Raw genomic sequence first — 27322 nt, 5'->3', positions numbered from 1 at the left:
GGGTCACAGAGACCAAATTCCTTGGTGTTATCATCTCTCATGATCTCAAATGGGGGAAAAACGTGGATGCTGTTATAAGAAAAGCACAACAGAGGATGTTCTTCCTGCGTCAGCTGAAAAGATATGGTTTGTCTAAGAATCTGCTGATCTTATTCTTTAATGCTGTCATCAGATCTGTGATTTGTTCCTCTCTGATAGTCTGGTATGGGGGAGCCACTGCGCATGACAAACTCCGCTTACAAAGGACTTTCAGAACAGCAGAGAGAACTATAGGCTCCCCCTGCCTAAAATCCAGGATCTTTATGATAAGAGTATTCGATCCCTCTCACCCGGGACACTCCTCATTCCAACTACTCCCTTCAGGACGTCGCTTCAGAGTCCCCAAATGCAGCACCAACCGCCATATGAACAGCTTCTATCCACTCTCTGTTCAACAATTAAACCGTCATGTGTAGACTATATACTGTATCTGTCTTGTTACTTGTTGTATCTGTTGTTATATATTATGTTGCCTCTTTGCCACAAAGAATTCCTTGTATATATGTAATATGTACTTGGCAATAATAAATTTGATTTGATTGATTTGATTTTAAAAAAATCTTTGCTAAACTGTAAGCTATACTGTGACTGGTTGCTACGAGCAACTAATACCGGTATGATAAATGTATCAAAAGTTTCACCTTCTCTGCCAATGTGTGGCGTTATTGCCCTCGCGTGAATTCGCGGTTTTATTCTCGCCAAATTCCCCAATTCAACACCTCCATTACGGAGCAACGCGCCCTCACGAATGATGGCGCCGCTGAAATCAACAGACGCTGGCAGGCGGCCAATCAGATTCGTCATCACAACGCTATTTCCAACCGTCACCCGGGTAAGTAACGCGGGCGTTGATTGGTCACTCTGCGATCCAATGGTTGGTAGTGTTTTTGAGCTGTGCCAGCAACCAACGTACACACAGGGAGTCCGGGAAGTGCTGAGCTCAGGGAGGATGCCCGGGGGCTGAGAGCGGAGAGGAGCTGACGGAGCGCGGCGGAGGCCGGGGAGCTGGGGGCCATGAATCTGGGGTGAGTGCGCGGCGGTGTACAGGCCGGGGGGACTGTGACTGCGACACTGCTGCTCCCTTGTTATCAGTGCGGCCATACAGACCGGTAACGGAGCAGCTGTGGCCGGTAACGGAGCAGATATGGCCGGAATTTACATTTGCACTGGTGGTAAATGTTATACTTCGGCTTAGATGATATTTATTAAAAAAAAAAGTCTGTTCTCCTGTGTAGTTGCCATAGCGATGGGCATCGCACCACCTTGAGACTATTATTAAGGCTCATGCAGCGACGCATCAAGACACTATGGAGCTGGAGACGCTGCGACTTCAGTTCATTATTTGGGTTTTTTCTGTCTTTATTTTTTATACACTGGCGGATTTTGCATTAAAATGAGCGCACAATGTTTGCTAAAATTGGTGGAAAACTCACAGATGCAAATTTTGAGCAGTTGGCAGCAGGAGGTGATGACAGCGCTCTCGATGCTTAGTAAGGCCTCTTTCACACTTCAGATTTTGTCCATCAGTCAAGATCCGCCATTTTGCAAAAAAAAAATCCGCCTTTTTTTGGCGGATCTGTTTTTTTCCCATTGGGTTGCATTACCGGCAGATCTTGACGGATGGCCATCCGTTGGATCCGTTTTTTTGCGGATCCGCCAAAATTTTGCCATCCGCCGACATGCCCGAACGGAGCATGTAACGTTTTTTCGGGCGGCAGGATCCACACTTCTCGCTGCGCATGGCCGAAAGACTTCACTCAGCCGGAAATTTAACCCTAAAGTCTGTTCTGGCGCCTGGGAAAAAAAAAAATCTCGCTCCCCCCTCCCTCCTCCCTCTCCCCCTCCCCCTCCTGCGGTTCCTTTAAAATTCTTCATTCATCGGATCCGTCAAAAAAACGGTCCGGTGCCATCCGTTCACATCAGTTAGCAACGGATCTGCTTTCCGCCATTTTGGTGGATTTTAACTGACACGAAAAAATTGAAGTGTGAAACAGGCCTAAGCGGTGACTTGTCGTCGCTCTCTGCACTGCCGCTGCCGCAGAGAGGACACGTCTTCTTGCCGCCGCTTTACAAGCGATCCAGATAGACAAGGTTTTAGCTTGGGGTGCCACCATCACATCCGACGTGAGATGCTCGTGACGCTCGGCCGAGTGTCAGCGCACTGTGCCCACGACGCTCTCACACAAGAGAATTGCAGCGGAGGAAACGGAGCAAGTAATTTCTCCATCTCCTCTGCTGCCGGAGTCGGCGGGAATCGCACTGCACCCAGGTGGTGTCCGAGTGCAGCTCGATGTTTCACAGGCTTACGAGACTTACGTGAGTGCATGCGATCTGACTTTGACACGCTGCGACTTTTTTTTTTTTTTTTTTTTTTTTTCCTGTCTGATCGGAGCAGGAAAAAAACGCCACTGATAACAGAAGCATGGGGTTAAATTGGTACGAATGCCGTCTGATTTTAAAAGCAAGTGGGAGCGAGCCCTTACACTCCACTCGCCTGTGGATTAACCCTTCTTCAGGTGTAAAGCATTTCTCGAGGCAACAGGATCGCTTTAAGCTCAGGGCTTTGTGGTCTGCATAAAGACGGATGTTTTTTTTTTTTGTTTAATTTTTCAATCACCTCTTTTGCAGTCAGGTTTTGCACTTTTGGAGTTTTCCTTGTGGATAATGTGTCAATTCAACAAGGGATCTATCCTGGGGGTTAGGACCCCAATTGTAAGTGTTGTTCGCTGAATGCTGAGCTGTGTATAACCCACCCGCAACACTGATTGGCAGTAGGGATGAGTGATCGTGTGCAGAAGGTGTTATCTCAGCATGCTTGGGTCCTAACCAAGTGTCTTCAGTGTGCTGGAATAATCTGTTTGAGTCCCCGCGGCTGCATGTCTCGCGGCTGTTCGGCAGCTACAACACATGCAGGGATGGAGTGTTTGTTAAACAATAAACTTTCAGTTTTGCCATCATAGCTGTGCTCAGTGTAAGGCGGCATTCACACTTTAGTTTCCATTTTTACTTCCGATTTACATGAATGACACGTGGGAAAAAGGTAGAATGGACTGTTTTGTTTTGTTTTTTTTGTTTCTTTTGTTTTTTTTCCTCTCGTCATCCGTGTCTCATCAATTTTCTTTTCCCACCTGAAAAAGGTGAACTGTGTGAATGCTTTTTTTTTTCTGTTGATATGTGCAAAGGCTTTGACAGCAACACCAGCGCTGACGGGGCGCAGGGCTCAAGTGACGTTACAACCTCATGCGGAAATGCGAGTGCCGACACCCCTGGAACGGCGTCGGCACAGGAGGTGAGTACTGTAGATCATAGGAAGCTGAATAAAATCATACCTTGATATTTGTGCTGATGTCTTATTCCAGAGTAATCCCCATTTTTATTAAAATGTAAATGAGCTATTAAGATCTATGGGCTGGACCTAGATCTTGCCGAAAATCTGCTTCCAGAGCTCATGTTAAATGAAAGGGGCGTTACTTGTGTAATACATGTAATGACTGACAGTTAGGCTATGTGCACACGCTGCGGATTCACCTGCGGATTTTTCCGTGCTAATCTGCAGGTAAAGTGACCTGCGGATTGGCTATTGTTCCCCCCCCCCCCCGCGGTTTGACACCTGGACAATGGAGTAGGTGTCAAACTGCAGCAGAATCCACAGAAAGAATTGACATGCTGCGGATTTCAAACCGTAGCTTTTCCGCATGGAAAAATCCGCAGCATATGCACTGTGGATTTAAAATCCCATAGGATAACATTATACTGTACACTGTCTGCGGAACTGCTGCGGTTCCGCAGGGCCAAATCCGCTGTGCACATACCCTTATAATCCTACTCGGCAGAACTGTTCTTTGTGTCGTTACATACACGTCTGCAGCTGTCCGCTCTACTGCAGAGCTGTGTATGATTACAAGTAAGACTTCAACTTCTACCTCCAGCCAGTGGAAAAAGAGGAGAGGATCTGCAGTACTGTTAGTTGTAATCTCACACAGCTCAGCAGTGAGATGAGGAGAGCAGGCTGTCAGTTATTACATGTCTCACACTGGTAACACCTTTCATTTAAAATAAGCTCTGGAGGCGGACGATTCTCCGGGAGAGCTATCTCCAGCCCATAGATCTTAACAGCTCATTTACATATTAAAAAAACAAACATGGATTTCTCTGGAATAAGGCTGGTTTCACATTAGCGCTTTTGTGCGCAGCGCATCGTGCACACCTGTGCGCACTGCGCACCTATGTTTAACATGACGTGCGCATGGTCTTGCGCACACTTGCGTTTTCGTGTGCATGTGTTTTTTGTCTTTCGCGCCAGACGCAACATGTAGCATTTTTTGGTCCGCCCTGTCTCGTCAAAAAATCGCTTGCGCACGGAATGCGCAGAAACAACACATTAAAGTCTATGGGAACGCATGCGTGCTCATGGTCTTGCGCACGCTTGCGTTTTTTAGGTAAACAAGTCTGGAATGTGGTATAGACAATGGAAAAAATGTCACACCTAAAAACGCAAACGCATGCAAAAACGCAAGCAACGCTGCGTTTTTTTGACGCATCAGCGTACGCATGACGCTAAAAAAACGCGCATTTGTTTTGCGTTTGCATGCGTTTTTCTTTGCGTTTTTTATGTGCACGGTGCGTTGCACAAAAAAAACGCTAATGTGAAACTAGCCTAAGACATTTGGTCGCAGACATCAAGGTAAAAAAATTTTCAGCTTCCTGTGACCTTTGTTCCTGTATAGACTGCTTAGGAGGGTTTACCCTACTGACAGATTCCCTTTAAAAAACGGATAAAGCGCAGATGGATCTCTGACATACAATAGGAGAAAAACAGGAAGCTATATGCCATAAAAATTCAAGACTTATTGATATGAATGAAAATAAAATGTAATCAAAACAGGGACAACAGTGCAATAGAATGACCACAATAAATTGACATTATACAGAAATAAATGCTGATAATTAAAAAATCATGAAATAAAGACCAGAGGGGAGAAGAATGAATGTAAACAGTAAATAGGCACTGTACCTTTAAGTGGCGGTGGCACCCTGATGCGCGTTTCGCGTGTAGCTTTATCCAGGGGAAGTGTGTGCAGGAATACTATTTGACCGTGTTTTTATACCATGTCCAAGTCATTGGTGGCAGCGGCTTGATCGTGGCAATTCTGTCGGCAGACCCGCGTGACGTCACCTCGGCTCGGTGTCACGTGATGCCCGGCCTCCCTCCCGCTTAACACGTCAGAGCAGGGGGAGGTACGGGCAGCGACCTAGGCGCGTCTCCTTGGTGACGACAGAGCAGAAAGCCAGCGGAAGCTCACACTGTAGGGTTACTAAAAAGTGGTTGGGGAAAGTGAAGGGGAATGTAAGTGTGATGTGTAGATTAAAAAGATGAAGAATAGAAAAAATTAAAAATACAAAAGTACCAAAGGATGTGTTGTAGTGTAATGCAAATAGAATATTCAGGCTTGTGTTTGAAAAAAAAAATTTCATGTGTAAATATATGAAGGCAATGTACAAGTGCCAAGTATATGATGTAAGGATAATTTGAAAGAAATGTGATAAAGTGCATGGCATTATATTAGTGTGAGCAGCATGTAATATAAAGTGCTTGGTGCATAATTGGCAGACAAGGATAATCTTGTATAATTTTGTACTTATTTTTATCCAACTTGCATCTGTCCATACAATCTTTTTTATTTATTTATTGTATGTTATCCTTGTCTGCCAATTATGCACCAAGCACTTCATATTATATGCTGCTCACACTAATATTATGCCGTGCACTTTATCACATTTTTCTCAGTTTATTAATCTATTAGTATACCCAAGTCTTTCACATGTGCTGTCACTTAGCCCTATTCCTCCCATTCTGTATATGCTTTTTTCATTTTTATTGCCCAGATGTAGTACTTTGCATTTTTCCATGTTAAAAACCATTCTGTTAGTTGCTGCCCACTGCTCCAATTTATTGATATCTTTTTGAATCCTCTCTCTCTCTTCTCTAGTATTAGCTATCCCTCCTAGCTTTGTGTCATCAGCAAATTTAATCAGTTTACCCTCAATTCCTTCATCTAAATCGTTGATAAAGATGTTGAACAATACAGGGCCCAGGACAGAGCCCTGTGGTACCCCACTTGAGACATTCTTCCAACTGGATGTGCAGCCATTTACGACCACTCTTTGGGTCCGATCACTAAGCCAGTTATGAATCCACCTAACAGTTGCCTTGTCCATTCCATACTTAGCCATTTTTTCAATAAGGATTGTGTGAGATACCTTGTCAAATGCTTTGCTGAAGTCAAGATATACTATACCTACAGCATTTCCTTGATCCACCCAATCAGTGATTCTGTCATAGAAGGAAATTAAGTTAGTCTGACATGACTTATTAGTTACAAACCCATGCTGACTCTGTTTAATCACTTCATTCTTATCCAGGTACTGACATACATGTTGTTTAATAATTTGTTCAAAGATCTTTCCTGGTATAGAAGTCAGACTCACCGGCCTATAGTTGCCTGGGTCCACCTCCTTCCCCTTTTTGAAGATAGGAACATCATTTGCTATTCTCCAGACTTTTGAGACTTCTGTTCTCCAAGAAATTTAAAATATTATGGAGAGAGGTTCAAAAATTTCTTCTGCTATCTCCTTCCGTCCTCTCAACCTGGAGACTTGAATTCTTTTGAATTCATTTATGTTAGCTAAGTGTTTCCTCACTCTCTTTCTGTTTATAGCCTGGATTCTTCTATTCCTTTAAAGGGTCATTCCATGGTAACTTACGTTACAACACAGTTAGTAACTTATGTTGCAATAAGTTTACTTATATGAAGTAATGGTATTGTAACATAAGTTACCAAGTAATACTGTATTTTGTATTTAATTTGCATTCTTGAAAAATCAAACTGTGTTGAAATCTATTGAGAATAGTGTAATGTACAATATACATTCACTCATTTTTGTGCCTGCCTTCAAAGAGCAGTCTGTAGCCATTATTAACTCAGTTTTTGGCTTGTGAATGTAACGTAAGTTACCATGGAATGGCCCTAAAGGGAATCTGTCAACTATTTTTGGCCTATGAGATGTGGCCACTGCCATTCTGTAATGCTGTAGATAAGCCCCCGATGTAACCTGAAAGATAAGAAAAACGAGTTAGATTATACTCACCGGTGGGTCCGGTCCGATGGGTGTCGCTGTCCGACGCCTCCCATCTTCTAGCGATTAAGTCCTCCTTCTTACTTCTGCCGCGGCTCCTGCGCAGGCGTACTTTATCTGCCCTGTTGAGGGCAGAGTAAAGTACTGCAGTGCGCAGGTGCTGGGAAAGGTCTGAGAGGTCCGGCGCCTGCGCACTGCAGTACTTTACTCTGCCCTCAACAGGGCAGATAAAGTACGCCTGCGCAGGAGCCGCGGCAGAAGTAAGAAGGAGGACGTCATCGCTAAAAGATGGTAGGCGACGGACCGCGACGCCCATCGGATCGGACCGCGCTCCCCGGTGAGTATAATCTAACTTGTTTTTCTTCTCTTTCAGGTTACAGTGGGGGCTTATCTACAGCATTACAGAAGGCTTTAGATAAGCCCCTGATGGCAGTGGCCGCAGCTCATAGGCCAAAAATGAGGTGACAGATTCCTTTCAATAGGACAGTGAAGATCAGTTGATGTTACATTTCCTTTCTGAGAGAAAACAGATGCAAAATAGGAATTTAAAAGTTTGGCCTTCTCAACATCCTGTAAAAATCCTATAGCATCTTTGACTTTTCTTTTACTTTTGACACATCCCCAAAATCCTTTATTATTGCTTTTGACGTCTCTTGCAAGCCTCAATTCATTGTCAGCTTTAGATAATCAGATTTGTGCCCTGCAGGTTCTGAAGACAGCATTATATTCTTCTTTAGATATGCCTCCCTCTTTCCATTTTATAAACATTTTTTTCTTCCTTTTTAGCATGTGCTTAAGTTCTGTGTTCATCCATCCTGGTTTCCTTAAATGCTTCCTATTCTTCCCTCTTTTCGGAATTGTTAACAACTGTGCTTTGAGAATTTCATTTTTCAAGATTTCCCATCCTTCCTGGACATTTTTGTCCTTAAGGATATCCAGCCATTGGATCCCTCCAATTCTCTTTCTGAATCCCTTAAAATCTGCTTTTCTGAAATCTAACCTTGACGTCTGAGTCTTCACAGGTCTTCCTCCTCTAGTTATCCAAAATTCTAAAATAGCATGGTCGCTACCTCCTAGGGTCCCAGCCACTTTTACCTCCTCAACCATTTCCTCCCTGTTTATAAGGATTAGATCCAAGGTAGCAGATCCCCTTGTTTTCTCCCCTACCCTTTGGAAGATAAAGTTGTCAGCAAGAGAGGATAATTACTGAGAGTCTCTGCAGTTCAAAGGGGCATATACGCTGCAAATCGTAATACTTGAATATTGTTATTATGTACGTTTCCCATGGTGCTCTCTTACCATTAGTTAAAGGGATTGTCCACTATATTTGTGACCTCCATAGGATAGATCATCATTATCAGATCAGTGGAGGGTCTTTCACCTAGTATTCCCGATGCAGGGCACCATTGTTGCGCCACTCTGATTAGTGGCTGCTGCAGATTGCTTCCAAATTTATTCATTCTTCATGTTCTTTGTATTTATTATGCGATATATGATGTTTCTGCAATAGTCCTTAAGGCTACGTTCCCACCATGTGCTTTTTTTGGTGAGTTTTTGACTCTTCAAAATTTCTGCACCTATTATTTAAATGAGGTTACTTGCGGTTTTTCACTGCTTTTGTGGCGTGTGCTGTTGTAAATAAAGCTGATTTGTTTTTGACACTTCTTGGTATTTGACTTTATTGCTATACTTATGTGCAAATTACATGTGTTTTTGATGCATTTCTGCCTTGGAAACGCACTAAAAATACGTGTTTTCCTACGGATTTTCCACACCTAATGGAAGTCTATAGGAAAAATAAAAGCAGAGAAGGCAGGAGATCTCTATAAATCCCATCCACTTTGCTGGATCTGTAAGAATTTGCGTTTTTGACGTAGCAAAAATACTCAGCGCCAAAAACTCATCGTGGCAACGTAGCCTAGAAGTCATTTATTTCTATGGACTAATGTGCATTATTTTGCAGGGATGGACTGATGCTTGAAACTCAGATTTTGAATGGCAAACCCAAGCTCATCTTGGCTCCTTATGGTAAGATGTTTATCACTAGGCATAATGCTTCTCCTGGTTATTCAGATTTTTTTTTTTAATTTTTTGTATTTATTTATTTTTTACTAGGGGTACAAGAGAAAACAGCTAAACAGGTACTGTGCGATGAATCACAAATATCTATGACACCCTTCCTTCTTGTATGAATGACTTGTTTTCTTTGTCAGGTGGGTAACAAGGGAAGGACACACAAAACGGCGCTGAAAGGAAAGAGTCCGGCTCAAGTGCTGCACGTGGTACAGAACAACAGTGCCAAAGCCGAGCAGCCGCTGCTGAAAGCCAGATCTGCCGTTGGAGGAGCGCCGCCGGGCAAATCTCCTGCCAATATACTCAAGGAACTTGAAAACAAGCATCATGACCAAAATGTGCAACAAACAAGGCTGGACGCCGCCAGGGGGAAGCCCGTGCCCAAAAAGCTATCTAATGTGCCAAAGCAGAGACTACAACAGAAGCCACCGATCTCTGCTGAGGAGCTACGGGAGAGTCTGGTGTGTCTCACCCAGGAGCAATTCCAGCAAATCCTGATGACCATTAATCAGGGCAACAAACCTGTGACCACCGACCAGACAGGTAACCAATTGTCTATACTATTATATTATTCTGCCTCGCTGCCCGCTACCCTGGGGATTTATATAGTTTCTGAAAAATATAAATCTGGGGCTTCCCCTCGTCGAATTCCATGACACTGATCAACCGTGAAGATGGCCATCAGGCATGTCAGATTTTTGGACTGCCAATCGCTTGTTGTCTCGGAGATAAGCCACCGACCGATATGTCTGCCAGCAGCTTGGTCAGCCGAACAAGAGCTCCTGCGTGTGGGAAACACTGGTGAGATGGCGATCAGACGAAGCATTATTTGGCCAGCAGCTGTTCTCATCTTAAAGGGGTTGTCATATATAATATTTTACTTGCTGCACAACCCCTTTAAATATCTGAACTCTGTAACTAATGTAAATATAACTTTTATTTCAGACGAGGAGAAACCGGAAACAGGAGAAGACATTACAGAAAACCCAGCGGATGAGGAGGCAGCTAAAAATCTTCTTCCCACCAATGACCAGACCCGGGATACGTATGTGTCATGTTTCCAATCATTGATTATGGAAGTAACGATTATTGTTAATGGTAAACACTATTGTAAATGCGCTTTGCCGTCAAGATGCTTAGAAAAACTACTTTGTATTAAGCGTAAAGTGACAGCGTTCAATATCATCCGAGGACAGTAATGTGCGTACTGGTAGGAATCTTTACATCTACGGCTAACTTTAAAGGGGTACTCCAGTGCCAATTACGCAAACCGTGACCTGATTAAGGTTTTGCTTTTTTTTTTGTAGCCGTTGTAAACAATGCATGTCTGCCTTATTAGTGAACTTAAATCCAGTGGTAAAACTGGAGATAAAAAAAGAAAAAATAGGGTCTTATCTGATAACCGAGTGGTAGATAATACTATAGGTACTCTCACCTGATAGGGTTGTAAAGGTACTGTCACACTTAGCGATGTACCAGCGATCCCGACCAGCGATATGACGCAGTCAGGATCGCTGGTACATCGCTAAGTGGTCGCTAGTGAGCTGCCACACAGGCAGATCTCACCAGCGACATCGCAGGGGTCGTTACTTACCTGTCAGATGAGGCGATCCGGACGTCCTCCCGCCCGCGTCGCTCGTCGCCACAGCAGGAAGCTGACGACGAGAAACGGCCCAGGACGCTCTCGCGCGATCAGTGATAACCAGCGGGGGAGCGGTCGGAGGTAAGTATCAGACATAGAGATATCGCTAGCAATATCGCTATAACGTCACAAAAACCAGTGACGTTATAGCGATATTGCTAGCGTTATCGCCTAGTGTGACAGGCCCTTAACAGTCATAGCTCCTATAGAAGCACGTAAAGGGGCAGCTGCAGGACCCCCAAGGACATACGTTGCAGTAAATGAGGAGTAAGGTGGTTCAGAGTGTGTGCTGCCCAATGTTCAAAGATACAATCACACATGAAGGTGAAGCGTGAATATGGTTTATTTTGTCAACGCGTTTCAAGGTTTCCTAACCCCCTCATCAGGACCAGACCTCAATGAACCTATTAATGAACTTACTCATTTTGTGCTATGTGTCATACACAAAAGACTCATTTAAGCTAAGTTCACACTAGGTGTTTTTGCTGCGTTTGTGTATGCTAATTTTCAACTGTGTTCTACAGTACCAGCAAAGCCTATGAGATTTCAGAAATCTCCTGCACACATATTGTTTTTTTTTTTTTGTCATCAGCATTTGGTGCTTTGCATGGTTTTTTGGACATAGAGCATGTCACTTCTTTCAGCGTTTTTCACCTATTTATTTGAATGGGTGGTGAAAAAATGCACCAAAAACGCAGGTATCAGGTTTTGTTACGTTTTTTGTGCCAAAACCTGATTCTGTGGAATAGGACTTTTTTTTCTTTTTTTTTCAACACTAAACTGTATCAGCATGCAAAATAGACAGATTTGGCATGCCAAAACCGCTGCGAAAAACCAAGGGAAATCTGCTCCTTCCCCCCCCCCCCCCTGCAACTTCTTTCCTGCCAAGAAATCGGGTTTTGATGCAGAAAAAAACCCCATCTAGTGTGAACTTACCCTTATAATTCATACAAACAACCTATTATACTGGTTGTGACATAAAATCTTTTCTCCCAATCAATTCAGGCAAATGGTGAGCTTGTTCAGCACCCTGGGGGAGCAGGAGAGAGACAAGAGCGCGCAGGAAGCCAGGAAAGCCCAGTGGAGGAGAGAGCTGGGTACGTGTCCCGTCCAGCTCCGCTGATTGCTGTACTGTCTGTGTTGAGCTGTGTGAATGACAAGACTCGCTGCTAGCATAAATTATCTGCAGGCAATGCAAATGATCTAATGTGTTCCCTCCCCTGGAGTAATAATTTATATATAAATATCCTCCGATGCTGAATATATTTTTTATTTCCATCTGTTGACTTGAAGAAGTCTGGCTCCCTATTGCCATAGATCATTGAGGAGGGAGCTTTGTGCCTTACTGCTGGGAATTTAGCATTCTGTAATTACCTGTGAGGCCTTGGGATCTCTTAACCCTCTGCTCACGTCACCCGAGGCTCAATTATTAAATCTACACAACCTGAGATATCAATTCCATAATCTGATTCCTCCGGGGATTCGGTGGTAGGACGATCCGATCTGCTGTCACCCTCACTCTGTAGTCCTTGCATTGGCACAATTCAGCTATATAGTTAATAATCAGGCAGTGTGCAAATTCTAAGTATTGCTGCAATATGACAGCTTGCAGTGCATACTTGTACGCAAAAAAAGAAAAACTTGTTCCTATAAGAAAGTAAAAAAAAAAAAAAAGTTATTTCCATGTTCTTTTATGGGTAAAATTACAAACTAGCTAATTTGTAGTTTTCTTGTTATTAAAAATCCCTTGTGTTCTCAAGAAAAAAGTGATTTTTAATCTTGTCATTTATTACTTGTTGCCTTATCACCAGCTACTGCCCACTGCGCTCCAGAAGTGGTGGCCGTACACGTGCAGCACTTACAAGCTCTTTACAATAGAGCTTGTAAGCGCTGCTCTGAAGCTATCCAGGATCGCTGGAGCACACTATGATCTCCTGATCAGCTTTACAGCTTTAGTGTCATTTCTCTTCCGCAAAACTTCCTGATATAGCAGCATTGGAGAGCGCACATTTCAGGCTATCGGCACAATAGTGCCGCTGGTCCAATCCGTCAATCAAACCGGAGCGCACTGATCCCTAGTAAGCAGGGGCTGTCCGTCCAAACCTCAGGGGACTAGTTCATATAACTTAGATAGCAATTATTCTTCACTTTTAGCTTACAATATTTTCTGTACTTATCTAATATAGATGAACAAGTGGCTTTAAAGAAGAAGCTGAAGGAGGCCCATAAGGATGGAATTAATGTCCGGCATCGGGAAACTTACGAGAGAGACTCTTCTGTTTCCGATAGGACAGTCTCATCTGATCTGTTGAAAGTAATAATGAAAACATTTTCTTTTTTTCTTTCTTTTTTTTGTTTCTTTACAGGCTGTAAAGTAGAGCTCTTTATTGCAGTTGGGCTTAACAGTTTATAAAAGTGTAACCAAACAAAGGAATGGATACTCTGCCGCTCTAGTGCTTCCTGATGGGCTCTGCGTATTTCCTGTAGCAATCACATGCAATATATCATTAACCTAACCTCTGCAGCCGATCACCAGCAGCAGCCAGCATACATGGCACTTGACTGTCAAGGCGTTTGGGTGCAGTGATGCTACAGGAAGAATGCATGGACAGCCGGTGAAGTGGCGTTGGGGGTGCTAACATATTCTGCAGTACTTACATGGGCCAATCGGCAGTACAATACAACCGCCAGGCGGAAAACCTTTACAAAACGACGGGCAGGATATGACCACCAATCGGAAAACCTTTTAGGGTAGGGTGCTTTCACTGCGTTTTGGCACTTGTTCATTGTTCCCGTCGTGGCTCAAGTCTGAACCCCTAGTAATACTGGATTCGAGTGTATGCGCCGATGGGGCCACAGACTTACAGTGATGCCAACAGAGTGAATGTGCGCTCTGTCGTACATCGTTTTCGAGTATGTATGCCTACTGGAGACGGAGACCCAGACGCAGTCTACTACATCTGTCGGCCTACAGTAGGCATATACACAGGCTGACAAAATTAAATAATTTGATGTGTGGTAGATCACACAGTGCACATAGACTGACATGGCTGCTCTTGGCAGTGCGAGTCCTATTTACACACCATGATACACCGCCAAGAACGATGATCATTGCACAAGAAATCGAATTACCCGAAGCACGAGCGTTTTGCTTATTCGTCGGGTGATTGGCTACCTGTTTAAACTGCAAGATAATCGTCTAATGAGCTTTTTCTGTAGAAATATATATATTTTTTTTTTTTTTTTTTTTTTTTTGCTTGTGAACCTACGGTACTACCTATTATTTTGACATTGTAGTAACTGTTGTTTCTCTTCCTAGAATACACCTCTCAATGATTACAGCACCCCGGACCAAGAAGATCTCATGCTGAAGACGTCCACTGGGACAGAAACCAGCGAGTCATCACCATTAGGACGGGCTTCAAGTTTTAGTTCCCCTGAGCTCCCTGCTGCAATCCGAAGTGCATTTGTTTTAGGGGTACGAAAATGCCTTTTTAATACTTTATGAGCATACACCAATTGTTTGGTATTTTAAGTTTTTTTGTTAGATGAAAGAGAGAGAAGTTATCCAGTTTTTATTTTTCTGTGTATATGCCATCTCTTTTTGATCCGACTGCATGGACCTCTACCAGACAGGAGATTGATGGGAACCCCTTTTGCAATTTTCAGCCAGGCGCTGTGCAGAGTTTTGCAACTTAAAGGGAATCTGTCTCCTGGTTTTGGCGGGCGATGAAAACGAGGTGGGTCTGGTCCGATGGGCGGTGTTCCCGATGTGTGCCGCCTCCCCATCCTTGTCCACAGGGAGGCGGCACACATCGGGAAACACGTGCGCCAGTTAACTAAGCCCCGGAACACAGCAAAATACTTCCGGGGCTTAGTTAACCGGCGCATGCGCAGTCAGGCTTTTCGGCTTTTTTCCGCAGTTGGGCAAAGCATACTGCGCGTGCGCTAGCCAAGAATGCTTAGCGCACGTGCAACAAATGGCAGACACCTATTCCTCAAAAAACTGCGGACGGCGGCCAAGGATGGGGAGGCGGCACACATCGGGAACACCACCCATCGGACCGGACCGACCTCGTTTTCATCGCCTGCCAAAACCAGGTGACAGATTCCATTTAACCCTATTCAGAGTCCAGAAGGGTGTGACAGTGTATAGGGGAAGAAAATTAGAAAAAAAATGGTACTTCATGTATTCATTGGGGATCACAGGATTTATACACCCTACCCATTAGCAAGTGGCATCATATCCTAGAGATACAATACTTTTAGCACTGTAGTGAAATTTAAGAATTTGCATGGTGCCCTCCAACTGAAATCTGTGTAAAGCAAGGGTTAGCTGGGTTGTCATGCAGAGAAAGAGACCCTCCTTGTAGCTACTCTTGGCCACACGGGCTTGAGGTTGGATTTGGGATGTTGGGTCTTCCCACTATTAATTCAAAATACCCTAATCGGTTACTTGAAAACATGTTTTCTTAAGCGGACAGCCCCAATAAAGTAAATGTTTCATATTGAACCTCCCAAGTCTTAACAAGGTTTTTTTTTTTTTTAATAATTACAGGATATTATTTTTAATATTATAGGAAGCGGCTCCACTGGACCATCCTTTTAGTGCCGTCAAACGTCATCAGCAAAAGAAATGGTTGGAGGAACTGAACAAGCAAAGGGAGGAAGCTGCCGTGCGAAAAATGGAAGAAAAGCAAAAGCTTCAAGAGGTATTGTGAAGTGTAAATGGATCCAGTTGAATTATGTGATGGACAAAATATGATTTTGAAAATAATACAGCTATACAGTCTTCCTCAGTTTGATATTACCATGCTCAGTAGAACATTTAAAGGGGTTGTTCCCCTATGAAAAAGATTTAACCAGCTCACCAAATCCTGTGTTCTGTAATCCAGCATGCACGGAATAGCGTTCTGACCAAAGCATGAGGTATAAAGAGCAAATAGGAAAAATTCCAGCTTCTGGCAACAGTCCGTAAAGATATGAAAATTCTTTATTAGAAACCATTAAAATTTCAAAAGTTTCATGGCGTATTACAGGGAGACCAGGAAACGACATAGCGAAGTGTTTCGAACCTCTTCTTTTTTTTTTTTTTTTCTCTCCAATATGTCTCTGGAACAATCTTGCCCCACAGTTTTTATCATTGGTGGAGAGCGAACATGCTGGGATAAGGTGTTATCTGAGCATGCTCATGTTTTAACCGAAAAAATGTTCGAGTCCCTGCAGCTGCATGTCTCCCGGGTGTTCCACAGCACATGCAGGGATTACTTAACAGCCATGAGACATGCAGCCACGGGGACTCAAACATATTATTTGAGCACGCCGAAGACACTCGGTTAGCACATGAGCATGTTCAGATAACACCTTATCTGAGCACATTCGCTCATCACTATTTATCATCTGTTCTACACTTGCTAGATGTGGTACAATACAGCCTTTCATACTATGGAAACTCTAATATTTTGTCCTTTTTTATCTTCTGCAGAGTGTTCAGCACGATCTCTGGGCAATGCATTTTGATTCTTTTAAGAAACCAAGTCCTGTTGCTCAGAATACGGTACCATTTCTGCAGCTTGATAATCTTCAATCATCATCCGAGCCGCTGGGTGGTACAGTATCTCCTTCTGCAAATCACCATCAACCGGAACAGTTACAAACTATGAAATCGACTGAGGAGAAGGATTTTCAGAAAGCTGGGTAGGCACGCCGATTATTGGGTTGAGATGTTTTAAAACGTGTATGGGGAATTCAGCAATAAGGTGTACGGTATCCATGGCTATCTTTGATTTGCACAGTTCTGTGTACAGATAATTAAACGAAATTCTGGCAAAAATAAACCACCCTAAGGGTATATGCGCACAACATCTTTTTAATCCGGATTTTCCTGAAATCTTCCTGAAAAAGCACTCAGAAAACCAAATTATCATATGCATTTCTTTATTGCTTCATTGGGGGACACAGGTGACCATGGATGTTTGCTGCTGTCGCTAGGAGGCTGACACTATGCAAAAAGAGGAAAATAGCTCCTCCTCAGCAGTATACACCCACCGACAGGCACCAAGTACCTCAGGTTAAGCTTAGTGTCTGTAGGAGGTGGACCTGGATCTGATCCCAGATCCGCATTTTTCTTTTCAGGTCACCTGTTGTGTTTGATTAAAGTTTTTCCTTTGTTTTTTAGGTTCTTTATCTTCAGGGTAACGGGGTAATTTCTCACCCTGTTTAACCACATTCATGCGACCGAGAGAGCAGTGTGGTGTCTCCCACATCGTCCACTCTCGTGACCGCAAGGCAAGATCTAATTCCCTGTCACCCTTAGGGGTGCTTCAGGGTGATTCCTTGTGGCAGGTCCTTTGCCTTTGCCCCACCTCTCCCCTCTCCTTGGAGAGGTCTGAGAGGAAAACGGTGGTCACCAGCGGTGGCCTTTCCCCTTGTAATGGGTTGACGCCGTCTTCTGCACCGTCTGACGGTGCAGTAAGAAGGATTTACTATTCCAGTGACCCGACCCCCCCTTCATCCACCTGGGGGCTCCTGATGACCTCCTCATCTGCGAAGAGTAGCGGGGCTCACCTTGCAGGTATGTATGATTTTCATCCCCGCAGCGCAACAGGTCCAGGTAGCAGGGCGGCTTTAATTCTGTAAGGCCCTGCTTAGCGGGTGCCATAGCATCACTGTTAGGGGGCAGGACAGATTTTATCCCTGTAGTGGCGGCCATTTTCTGTTGGCCGACCTCTCGCTCTGTGGCCCACTCCCCCTGACCCCCCCCCCCCCCCTCCTTTCCTTCCTGGCCACGACTCCTTCCGGCCACTCACCACAGCGATTTTGTATCGCTCGCCCTTTTTAGCCAATAAAAGGGCTTGGCTTGCCGGCAAACTTGGCCACGCCCCCGCTCCACTGCTTGCGTCTTACCGACGCGCTTTTGCTCTTATCGCAGAACTTCTTTTCCTGCCGGTGCACGCTCCCTGGCGATTCATCAATCGGAGGGGCGCCTTCTTTTTTTGCCGGCCGGCTTATCCTCCTGGCTGGACATGCCCCCCTCCGGCTTCTCAGCCAATCAGAATGTTACTTTGAAGAGGCTGGCGCTTCTCTCTGTCCCATTTTTGCCTCCACCTGGGTGGCTAGGTCCATGTCTACCTGGGCAAAAATACTCCACCAGGGTATCCTAGCAGCAACTCCTCCAGATGAGCTCGCCGATTTGGTGGACCAGATTGCCCATGCTGGAAAATATCTTCTGACTGTCTCCTTGGATGCAGCTGCTTGTTCCACCAGGGCAAACGGCAACACCATTGGTATACGCTGCATCCTCTGGTTAATGCGTGGAATGCTGATCCACCCTCACAAAAGTCTTTCACGAGCCTTGAAAAGCAAGGTTATAGGCTTTTTGGGTCCAAACTGGATCAGATGATTTCGGATGCCACCGGCTGGAAAAGCATTTCTCTTCCCCAGTCCAGGCCTAAGCGTCTCTTCAATAGAAAGTGGTGACTTCATTTTCATTCCTTTTGACCCTTCTCTTCATCAGGGACTTCCTCCCAGCAGGGCCGTTCTTCGTTCTTCCGCTCAAGGGGAAAGGAAGAAGCCCTCCTTCAGACCTGCACCTCACTGGCAATCTAGGGGTCATTCTTCCAAGTCTTCTGGGTCCCGCTCCAACATGTTCTCCTCTAAGTGATGGGTCACCCCCACCTGGGAGTGTCTCCAGGGTGGGAGGTCGGCTTCTTGTCTTCCGGGATGCATGGTTGTCAGTGGTCGATGCCTGAGTCAGAGATAGTCACGTCCGGTTACAAAATAGACTCCCTTCCCTAGGAAGACGTTTCCTTCTGTCTCGTCCGCCAAGACTCCTGTCTCAGGATCCAGGGTTCTTCAGGCCGTTTCTTCTCTTCTACGCACAGGAGTAATCGTACCTGTTTCTTGGAACGAACAGTTTTCAGGGTTCTACTCCAATCTTTTTGTAGTCCTGAAGAAAGACTGTTCGCTACGTCCGATTTTGGACTTCAAATGACAGAACCATCACGTTCGGACCCGCCATTTCAGGATGGAGTCCCTACGTTCAGTGATCGCCTCCGTGGGACTGGGAGAATGTCTTTGTTCTGTAGACATTAAGTATGCTTATCTTCACATTCCTGTTTGTGTTCAACATCAGAGATTCTCGTGTTTTTTGCGATCCAGAAGGATCAATACCAGTTCACAGCCTTTCCATTCAGCATCGCCTCTGGCCCCAGAGTATTTGCAAAGGTGATGGCAACGGTCATAACCATCCATCGCTCCAAGGGCATTCTCATTCCTTACTTGGACAATCTTTTGACCAAGGGGCCGTCCCACCGAGACTGCGACCTGAACCTTCAGATCACCTTGGACACTCTGGTTTGTCTCGGCTGGATAGTCAACAGGGAGAAGTCCTCCCTGACTCCAGCTCAACGCCTTGTGTTTCTCGGGATGAGGTTCGACACGGGCTTCCTTCCAAAGGAAAAGTTTTTCTCTCTACTAGGGAATCCGCCTACTAAAGCTACCAATTCCTCTTCCCCTGCAGTCCTGCATGAGAGGTCTGGGAAAGATGATTGCTGCCATGGAAGCAGTGGCCTTTGCCTAGTTCCATACTCGTCCTTTTTCTGCTGGTACTATTGTCTACATGGGACAAGAGGACTGTCTCCCTGGAGTGGCTCATTCTACTGCCTCTCAAGGTGAGGCAATCCCTGACCTGGTGGACGCTGTCCGCTTCAGTCCTGAACGGGAAGTCCTTCCTCCCTCTCAGGTGGCAGGTCATCACCACCGGCGCCAGTCTCCTTGGTTGGGGAGCGGTCTTTCTTCATCACACAGCTATACAAGAAGCCACTCCTCCCATCAATCTTCTGGAGATCAGGGTGATTTTTCTTGCCCTTGGCTGCTGGCAGTCCCTCCTAGCAGACCACCCGGTCTACATTCAATCGGACACCACTGCGGTGGCTTACATAAACCTCCAAGGAGGGACTCGCAGCAAACAAGTGATGGTAGAGGTAACAAGGATTCTGCGATGAGCAGAGTGTCACGTTCCCACCATATCAGCCATACACATTTCGGGGTGGAAAATTGGGCAGCCGACTTTCTGATTCGTCAGGGTCTCACATCGGGCGAGTGGTCTCTCAATCCTGCTGTTTTCAACCAAATATGCCAGAGATGGGGCACTCCGGACGTCGACCTGATGGTGTCTCGGATGAACCACAAGGTTCCAAAGTTTGTATCCAGATCCCGGGATCTGCTGGCCAGTGGTTGCGATGGGTTGCGATGCCCTAGTGATCCCATGGTCCCAATTCCAACTGCCTTAACTTTCCGGTTATCCCCTTGTTTCCGAGAGTCGTAAAAAAGATAAAGGCGGAAGGAATCCCCGTAATCCTGGTAGCTCTGGACTAGCCAAGAAGGGCTTGGTATGCGGAGCTAGTGAACATGCTCATGGATGCTCTCTGGAGGCTTCCAGACCGTCCAGATTTTCTCTAATAAGGCCCCCTCTTCCACCAAAGTTCACAGTTTTTGAGTTTAATGGCATGACCGTTGAGGCCGCAGTCCTGAGGGAGGCTGGTTTTGTCATCAGATCATTTAGACCATGATGAGGGCAAGAAAACCAGCTTCCTCGCGTATCTACTACAGATACTGGAAAGCTTTCTTTTGGTGGAGTGAGGACAACAATTTGGTCTGTCTTTTTCTCTTCCTTCCATCCTGGGGTTTCTACAAGCAGGTCTTGTCTCTGGTTTATCTCTTAGTATTCTAAAGGGTCAAGTTTCCGCACTGTCAATTCTTTTCCAACAAGAGCTGGCCTCTTGTTCCCAGGTAAAGACTTTCCTTCAAGGATTCGCCCACTTGGCTCCGCCTTATCGCCCTCTGATAGATCCATGGGATCTTAACCTTGTCCTCTTCGAACTTCAGCATGCTCCTTTTGAGCCCATTCAAGTCATTCCGGCTTCTCTCCTGTCATGGAAAGTGGTCTTTTTGGTTGCCATTACGTCCATCGGGAGAGTTTCTGAGTTAGCTGCACTGTCCTGCTGTTCTCCGTTCCTGATTCTCCATCAGGACAAGGTAGTTCTCAGGCCCGTTCCTTCCTTCCTTACCTAAGGTGTTTTTTTTTCTTTTCTTTTCACATTAATGATGAAATTGTTCTTCCCTTTGTGTCCTTCTCCGGTTCATCCCCTGGAGAAGTCCATCCACAAGTTGGATCTGGTCAGAGGTATCCGAGTCTACCTTTCAAGGACTGCTTCATTTCGCCACTCTGTTGCCCTATTTGTCATCTCTGAAGGTCGTCGTAAGGGGCTCCCAGCTTTCAAGTCCAATTTTGTAGGCATACCACGTTCAGGACAAACAGCCCCCTTCGGGGGTAAAGGTTCACTTCACCTGGGTGGTAGGAGCTTCCTGGCCAGTTCGTCACCAGGCTTCGGCTTTACAGATTTGTAAAGCTGCGACCTGGTCATCGTTGCACACTTTCCCGAGGTTTTACAAGGTTCATACCTATGCCTCGTCTGATGCAGGTCTGGGAAGGAAAGTGCTGCAGGCGGCGGTTACACATCGGCCAACCTAAGTCTGTTTTCTTTGCATTCTTTCTGTTTCCCACCCTTGGGACTGCTTTGGGACGCTCCATGGTTACTGTGTCCCCCAATGAAGCAATAAAGAATGGGATTTTTGATATTCACTGTAAAATCTTTCTTGGGGCCTTCATTGGGGGACACGGCACCCTCCCTATCTAGTTGTACCGCCTTTGGGCCTACAGCATTTTGTTGTTGGGTTGGTACATATGTTGAGTTTTTGGTTGCTTCTCCTGCTTTTACACTAACGGAGTTACTTGGTGCCTGTCGGCTGTATACTGCTGAGGAGGAGCTATTTTGCTTTTTTTGCATAGTGACAGCCTCCTAGCGACAGCAGCATACACCCATGGTTACCTGTGTCCCCCAATGAAGGCTCCAAGAAAGAGATTTACGGTGAGTACCAAAAATCTCTCTTTATCGTTTCATTAGCGACACAGGTGACCATGAGTGCATGCTGCTGACACTATGGAGAAAAAAAAAAAAAAAGTGTTAGCTCTTCCTCAGCAGTGTACACCCACCGACTGGCACAAAGTTTGTCAGTTTTAGCTTGGTGTCAGTAGGAAACAAAACCGGGTTGATTCCCAGATTATTTTTTTTTTTTTTTTTTCCTCCGTGGGTCACCTTGTTGTGTGCTATTTAATTTTTTAACTTTGCTTTTCAGGTTCTTCTCTTCAGGGTAACAGGGTGTAACTTCTCACAATGTTGTCTCAAAAATATGTGACCGAGAGAACAGTGTGGCGCCATCCGCATTGTACTCTCTATGATTTACCAGGCAGGACCTTACCCACTGGCACTTCAAGCGTGTCTTAGAGCGGCTCGTGGCGGCCGGTCCTTGCCTGTTCCTCCACCCTAGCGCGTCTTCGGAGCGGACAGGGAGGAAGAAGATGGTCACTCCGCAGTGACAGTCTTCCTTCAGGGTTAACACAGTTTCCTGCACCATCTGGGACTATGACGATGCAGGAAGAAGAGCACCCCCTTTTCTAGTGACCCCATTCTCATCTGGGGCTCCTGATGTCCTCAGGATAGAGAAGGAGTAGGGACCTTGTCCAGACAGGTACTGTCCCTACTTTCTCCCCCAGTCCCTCTCTATGGCTGCTGGTGGCATCTGAATAAATATGAGATCCCATCTCCTCTCCTTCCAGAGCATGCTTCCTACACTCCAAAATATATTCAAAATTTAGTTTTGAATTTTTAGGCTTTCTCTGCCTTCATTACTTGCCACACCCCCACCTTCATGCGCGCCAGCATACGCACTCGTCCCACCTTTGTGCGCGCCAGGGCACTTATGCGTTCCCTCCTAAGGGAGTGCTTGTTTTTTCTCTCCCTCAGCACGGGCTTTTCGGTGCACCTCACCTGATACCGCCTCCTTCCTTCTCCACAGCTTCGTCCCTTTTCTGCAGGATCTGCCTTTTTCTACATGAGGTTCTCTGCATCCAGGAGTGGGTAGTCTCTATCCATTGTGTACTTTTTTGTATTTCTCCTAGGCATAGCCCTTCTCAGCAGACCCCCTCAGCACTAGGGCTCTACATATGGTCAGACCTAGAGAGCCTCACTCCCATCCTTCCTCAACTGTTATCTACTATGCCTTTGGCATCTGTAAAAAGAAGTGACCAACAGGTCTAGCCCTGCTTTTCTGCCCAGATGGCAACCCTTCTAATGTGCAAGCCTCACAGGAGCCACCTGGGACAAGAGAACTGTCCTTCAACCTTTTGGAAGTCAGTTATCTACCTCTTTCTTCTCCATTGGCAGGACCTTCTAGCAGCACGACCAGTGCACATTCAATCCGACAATGCCACCATCTGGCCTAGGAAATCCTGGTACGCAGGGTTAGTCGACCTACTTGCCAATGTACCTTGGAAACTCCCAGACCAGCCGAATCAACTCTATCCGGGTCACCAGAATATTCTCTCTCTCAATTTCATGGCATGGCCGTTGAGGCCGCAGTCCTGAGAAACCTGCCTCTCTTATTCCAGATCATACCGACCTTGATCAGTGCAAGGAAACTTTCATCCTCACGCATTTATCACCGAACCTTGAATGCCTTTTGTTTGTTGGCATGAGGATAGACAGACAGCACCTATGTCCTTTTTTTTTTTTTTTTTTTCTTTTTTTTCCTCCCCTTCCTTCCATCCTGGCGTTCTTACAATCAGGAGAGGAGTCTGGTTTGTCCTTTAGTACTCTCAATCGTCAGGTATCCGCGCTTTCAGTTCAGTTATAGCGGAATTTGGCCTTGTCCCCAGGTCAAGACCTTCATTCATGGTGTTACCCGCTAGCACCACCGTATCGTACCCCTGTGGACCCGTGGGACCTTAACCTAGTCTTGAGCGTTCTTCATGGACCACCCTACTAACCCATTCAGGGCATCACGTCTTCTCTTATTTCCTTGAGGTGGCCTTTTTGGTTTCAGTCACTTCTATCAGACAGGTCTGAGAACTAGCAGCTCTGTTTTGTTTCTCTTCTTTCCTTGTCTTGCATCAGTACAAGGTGGTTTTGTGACCAGTTCCTTCATTCCTTCCTAAGGTAGTCTCCCCGTTCCACATCAACTAGGACATTGTCCTTCCTTCTTTCTGACCGTCTCCTTTCCATCCCCCTGGAAACGTCTATCTACAAGCTAGACCTAGTCCAAGCCTTATGTTTTTGGCTCTCAAGAACTGCATCCTTTAGACATTCGGATGCCTTGTTTCTCATTCTTGAGGGTCGTTGTAAGGGACTCCCTGCCTCCAAGTCTATCGTCCACTAGATCCGTTGGGCTAAACTGGAGGCTTATTAAGTTAAGGGTAGATAACACCCTTCGGGAGTGAGGTCTCATTCCATCCAGGTGGTGGGGGGTTCCTAGGCTGTTCGCCACCAGGCCTCTGCAACCTGCAACTCTACATGGTCATCTCTCCATACCTTCGCAAGATTCTACAAGGTACATACCTACACCTCGGCTGAGGTCGGGCTAGGTAGGAAGATGTTGCAAGCTGCTGTTGCCCGTCATCCGACCTTATTTGGTCATGGTAGTCTGTTCACTCCGTTGGGACTGCTTTAGGACATCCTATGATTACCCGTTTCCCCAAAAAAATCCTTTTCTTGGAGGCTTCATTGGGGGACATAGCTTATCAACCTTGGATTATTTTTTTTTTCTTTTGTGGCCATGTTGGACTTGTGGGCCTCAGTTTGTCGTAACTAACAGATGAGCTTTGTGCCTGTCAGTGGGTGTACCCTGCTGAGGAGGAGCTAACGCTTTTTTTTTTATTTTTGCCTAGTGTCTGCCTCCTAGCAACATACACCCATGGTTACCTGTGTCCCCCAGTGAAGGCTCCAAGAAAGAGATTTTTATGGGAAGTACCAAAAATCCTTCTTTTAACTCCTTCACGACCTTTGATGTACATGTACATCAAATGTTGTGTCTCTGCCTTTGATGTGGGCTCGCATGCAGAGGCTGCATCCTTCCTGGCAGATGATGACTAATCAGCCATCATGTACCTTTAGCGGCCACTGGCGGACTGTTGTTAAATGGTGCTGTCTATCTGACAGCGACATTTTAACACGTATCGGCAGTCGCAACTGTGACGTGATCACAGGCCACGGATGGATTGCCATGACAGCTGGAGATTTGCTAAAGACCCCCGTTCCTGTCATTATGACCCTCCAGTGTTTAGCTGGCATTCATCGGAGATTGTGATTTTTAGCTGTACATAGCAAGGCTGATACACCGCTATGCATAGCACAGGCAATCAGATGATCGCAGCTTTATGCCCTCTAAGGCGACTATTAAATACAGTAAAAAAGTCTTTAAAAATATGAAAATAATAAAAAACACCATTTCAAACCTTTTTTGCCCCATTAAAAATAAAACTATTTTTTTTTTTAAAAATACACATTTGGTATCTCTGCATTTGTAAAAGTTCGATTTTATCAAAATATATAATTAATCCAATTGGTAAACTGTGTAACGAAAAAAACGAATTAGTCTTTTGAGTGTCTTTTAAAGGGAATCTGTCACCCATATTTAATGATATCATTTAAAGATATCACCCAATTGTGCATCCCATAAGGATTCTATTAGGATTTTTTATTCCCCCTGACCCCACACCTTTGAGGCATGTATACCTTTTTTATCTTGTTGGAGATGTATGCAAATCGCCGTTGTCCGGTCCGATGGGCGTGGCTTAGTCGTCTTCTTCCCCCCCCCCCTTCCTCGGCTTGCTGAACGTAATCTTCATCTGTGAACATCACAGATAACGTTGGTTTCCACGCTTGCGCATTGTAAAGGCCTCCGGCGCCTGCGCAGTATGCTTTGCCTAACTGTGGGCAAAGCATATAATCTCTACTGCGCATGCGCCGGTATTTTCCAGAGCAGTCTATGCCCTAGAAGTCTCCACATGCAGGACACCCTTCCAGGGCATAGACAGCGCTGGAAAATACCGACGCATGCACAGTAGCGATTATATTCTTCGCCCACAGATGGGCAAAGCATACTGCGCAGGCGCCGGAGGCCTTTACAATGCGTAAGTGCGGAAACCAACGTTATCTGTGATATTCACAGATGAAGATTACGTTCAGCAAGCCGAGGAGGGAGGGGGGAGAAGGCGACTAAGCCACGCCCATCGGACCGGGCCGCGGCAATTTGCATACATCTCCAACAAGATAATAAAGGTATTTATGCCTCAAAGGTGCGGGGTCAGGAGAAATAAAAAATCCTAATAGATAATCCTTATGGGACGCACAATTGGGTGATATATTTACATGATATCGTTAAATATGGGTGACAGATTTCCTTCAATCGCTTCAGATTTCAGAAGGCGCTAAAAGAAGTGAGTGACCATTCTTTGGCCATCTTCTACTCCACAATGGAAAGGCTCAAAAGACACTTGGGTGTACTTCTAAGTGTTTTCTTGGCGTTTTTTGCGTCAAAAACCGCCATCAGTTTCTTCATTGTTGAATGAAGAGGAAAAAAAATAAAGATATAAAAAACGTATAAAAAGAAAAAAGCAGCCTGCAGTCAAAAATGACGAAGCAAGTGCTCAGGAAATGACCACAAAGACACTCCAGGACAAAAAAACGCCAACATGCCCTCACGGAAACATTGGTGGGTATAACTTGTTATGTTTGCTACTAGGAGTCCAAATAAGTGTGGGCTGCTGCTGGTAATCGGATCGCTGGATGTCCATGTTCATTACAAACGATTGTCACCTAACACTTTCATGCGAGGAACTTTTGTCTCTCTTGTCAGAGTTTTTGTATTTTAGCTAAACCTAAAAGTTGTGTTTAGTCCTTCTACTTTCATGATTAGGATTTTGCTTGTTTTTAGGTTCCTGCGTACCATGACCTCTTTATTAGACCCTGTGCAGATCGAGGAAAGGGATCGTAAGAGAGTGAAGCAACTGGAACATCAGGTATGTGCAGCAGAGTTGAGCAGAATCTGTAACTACTAGACCAGAGCCCTGCGAACCTCTTCCTACTTGCCAGCATCCCCGGCTCCTCTTCTGATTAGTAGCCCCGGCACGACGTCCTCATTGGGGCAGGACACACACATGATGTTGTGCCAGGCCTACTAATCGGAAGAAGTGCCTGGGATCCCAGCAAGGAGAAAAAGTTCCCGGGACTCTGACCTGACATATACGGACTAGTAACGTGACCAGTGTCCTGCGGAGCTTTTTGCTCAGCTCTATTATGCACTTTTATTTGACTGCAATGATCTGATGACTCTAGTTCTTGTTATAATTTTTAAACATATTGATGTGGACATGCCAGATCCATGGGGGTCTGACCTCTGAGACCTTCATTGATCAGTAGAATAATGGGGCCACAATTTTTTTTTTTTTTGTCTAAGTTTTTTCATTGTGTGTGTTTTTATATTTATCTGCAACAACAGGCTGTGAGGAGAATGCAACGTTATGCCCCATTC

At 45.3% G+C, this 27322-nt stretch overlaps 1 protein-coding gene across 2 annotated transcripts in view; it reads left to right on the top strand.

The window, feature by feature from the left end:
• Positions 1-891: 891 nt before the first annotated feature.
• Positions 892-27322, top strand: part of CCDC66 (coiled-coil domain containing 66) — a 63650-nt gene continuing 37219 nt past the window's right edge. The window contains exons 1-11 of one of the 2 annotated variants that reach the window (XM_073574139.1): positions 892-1064; positions 9140-9204; positions 9292-9317; positions 9390-9792; positions 10195-10294; positions 11897-11988; positions 13078-13205; positions 14211-14369; positions 15472-15603; positions 16377-16588; positions 26726-26810. In XM_073574139.1, the coding sequence (XP_073430240.1) occupies positions 1054-1064; positions 9140-9204; positions 9292-9317; positions 9390-9792; positions 10195-10294; positions 11897-11988; positions 13078-13205; positions 14211-14369; positions 15472-15603; positions 16377-16588; positions 26726-26810 (1413 nt within the window). In that variant the 5' untranslated portion in view covers positions 892-1053. Of the gene's footprint in view, positions 1065-3272; positions 3329-9139; positions 9205-9291; positions 9318-9389; positions 9793-10194; positions 10295-11896; positions 11989-13077; positions 13206-14210; positions 14370-15471; positions 15604-16376; positions 16589-26725; positions 26811-27322 lie in introns of those variants that run through there. The other variant, XM_073574138.1, reaches the window with a different exon arrangement.

This window comes from Dendrobates tinctorius, unplaced genomic scaffold (assembly GCF_039654945.1).
Source record: "Dendrobates tinctorius isolate UK_male_01 unplaced genomic scaffold, ASM3965494v1 ptg000038l, whole genome shotgun sequence".
Classification (NCBI taxonomy): Eukaryota; Metazoa; Chordata; class Amphibia; order Anura; family Dendrobatidae; genus Dendrobates; species Dendrobates tinctorius.
The sequence above is the reverse complement of the archived record's forward strand: the minus strand, read 5'-3'. Positions and strand labels throughout refer to the sequence as shown.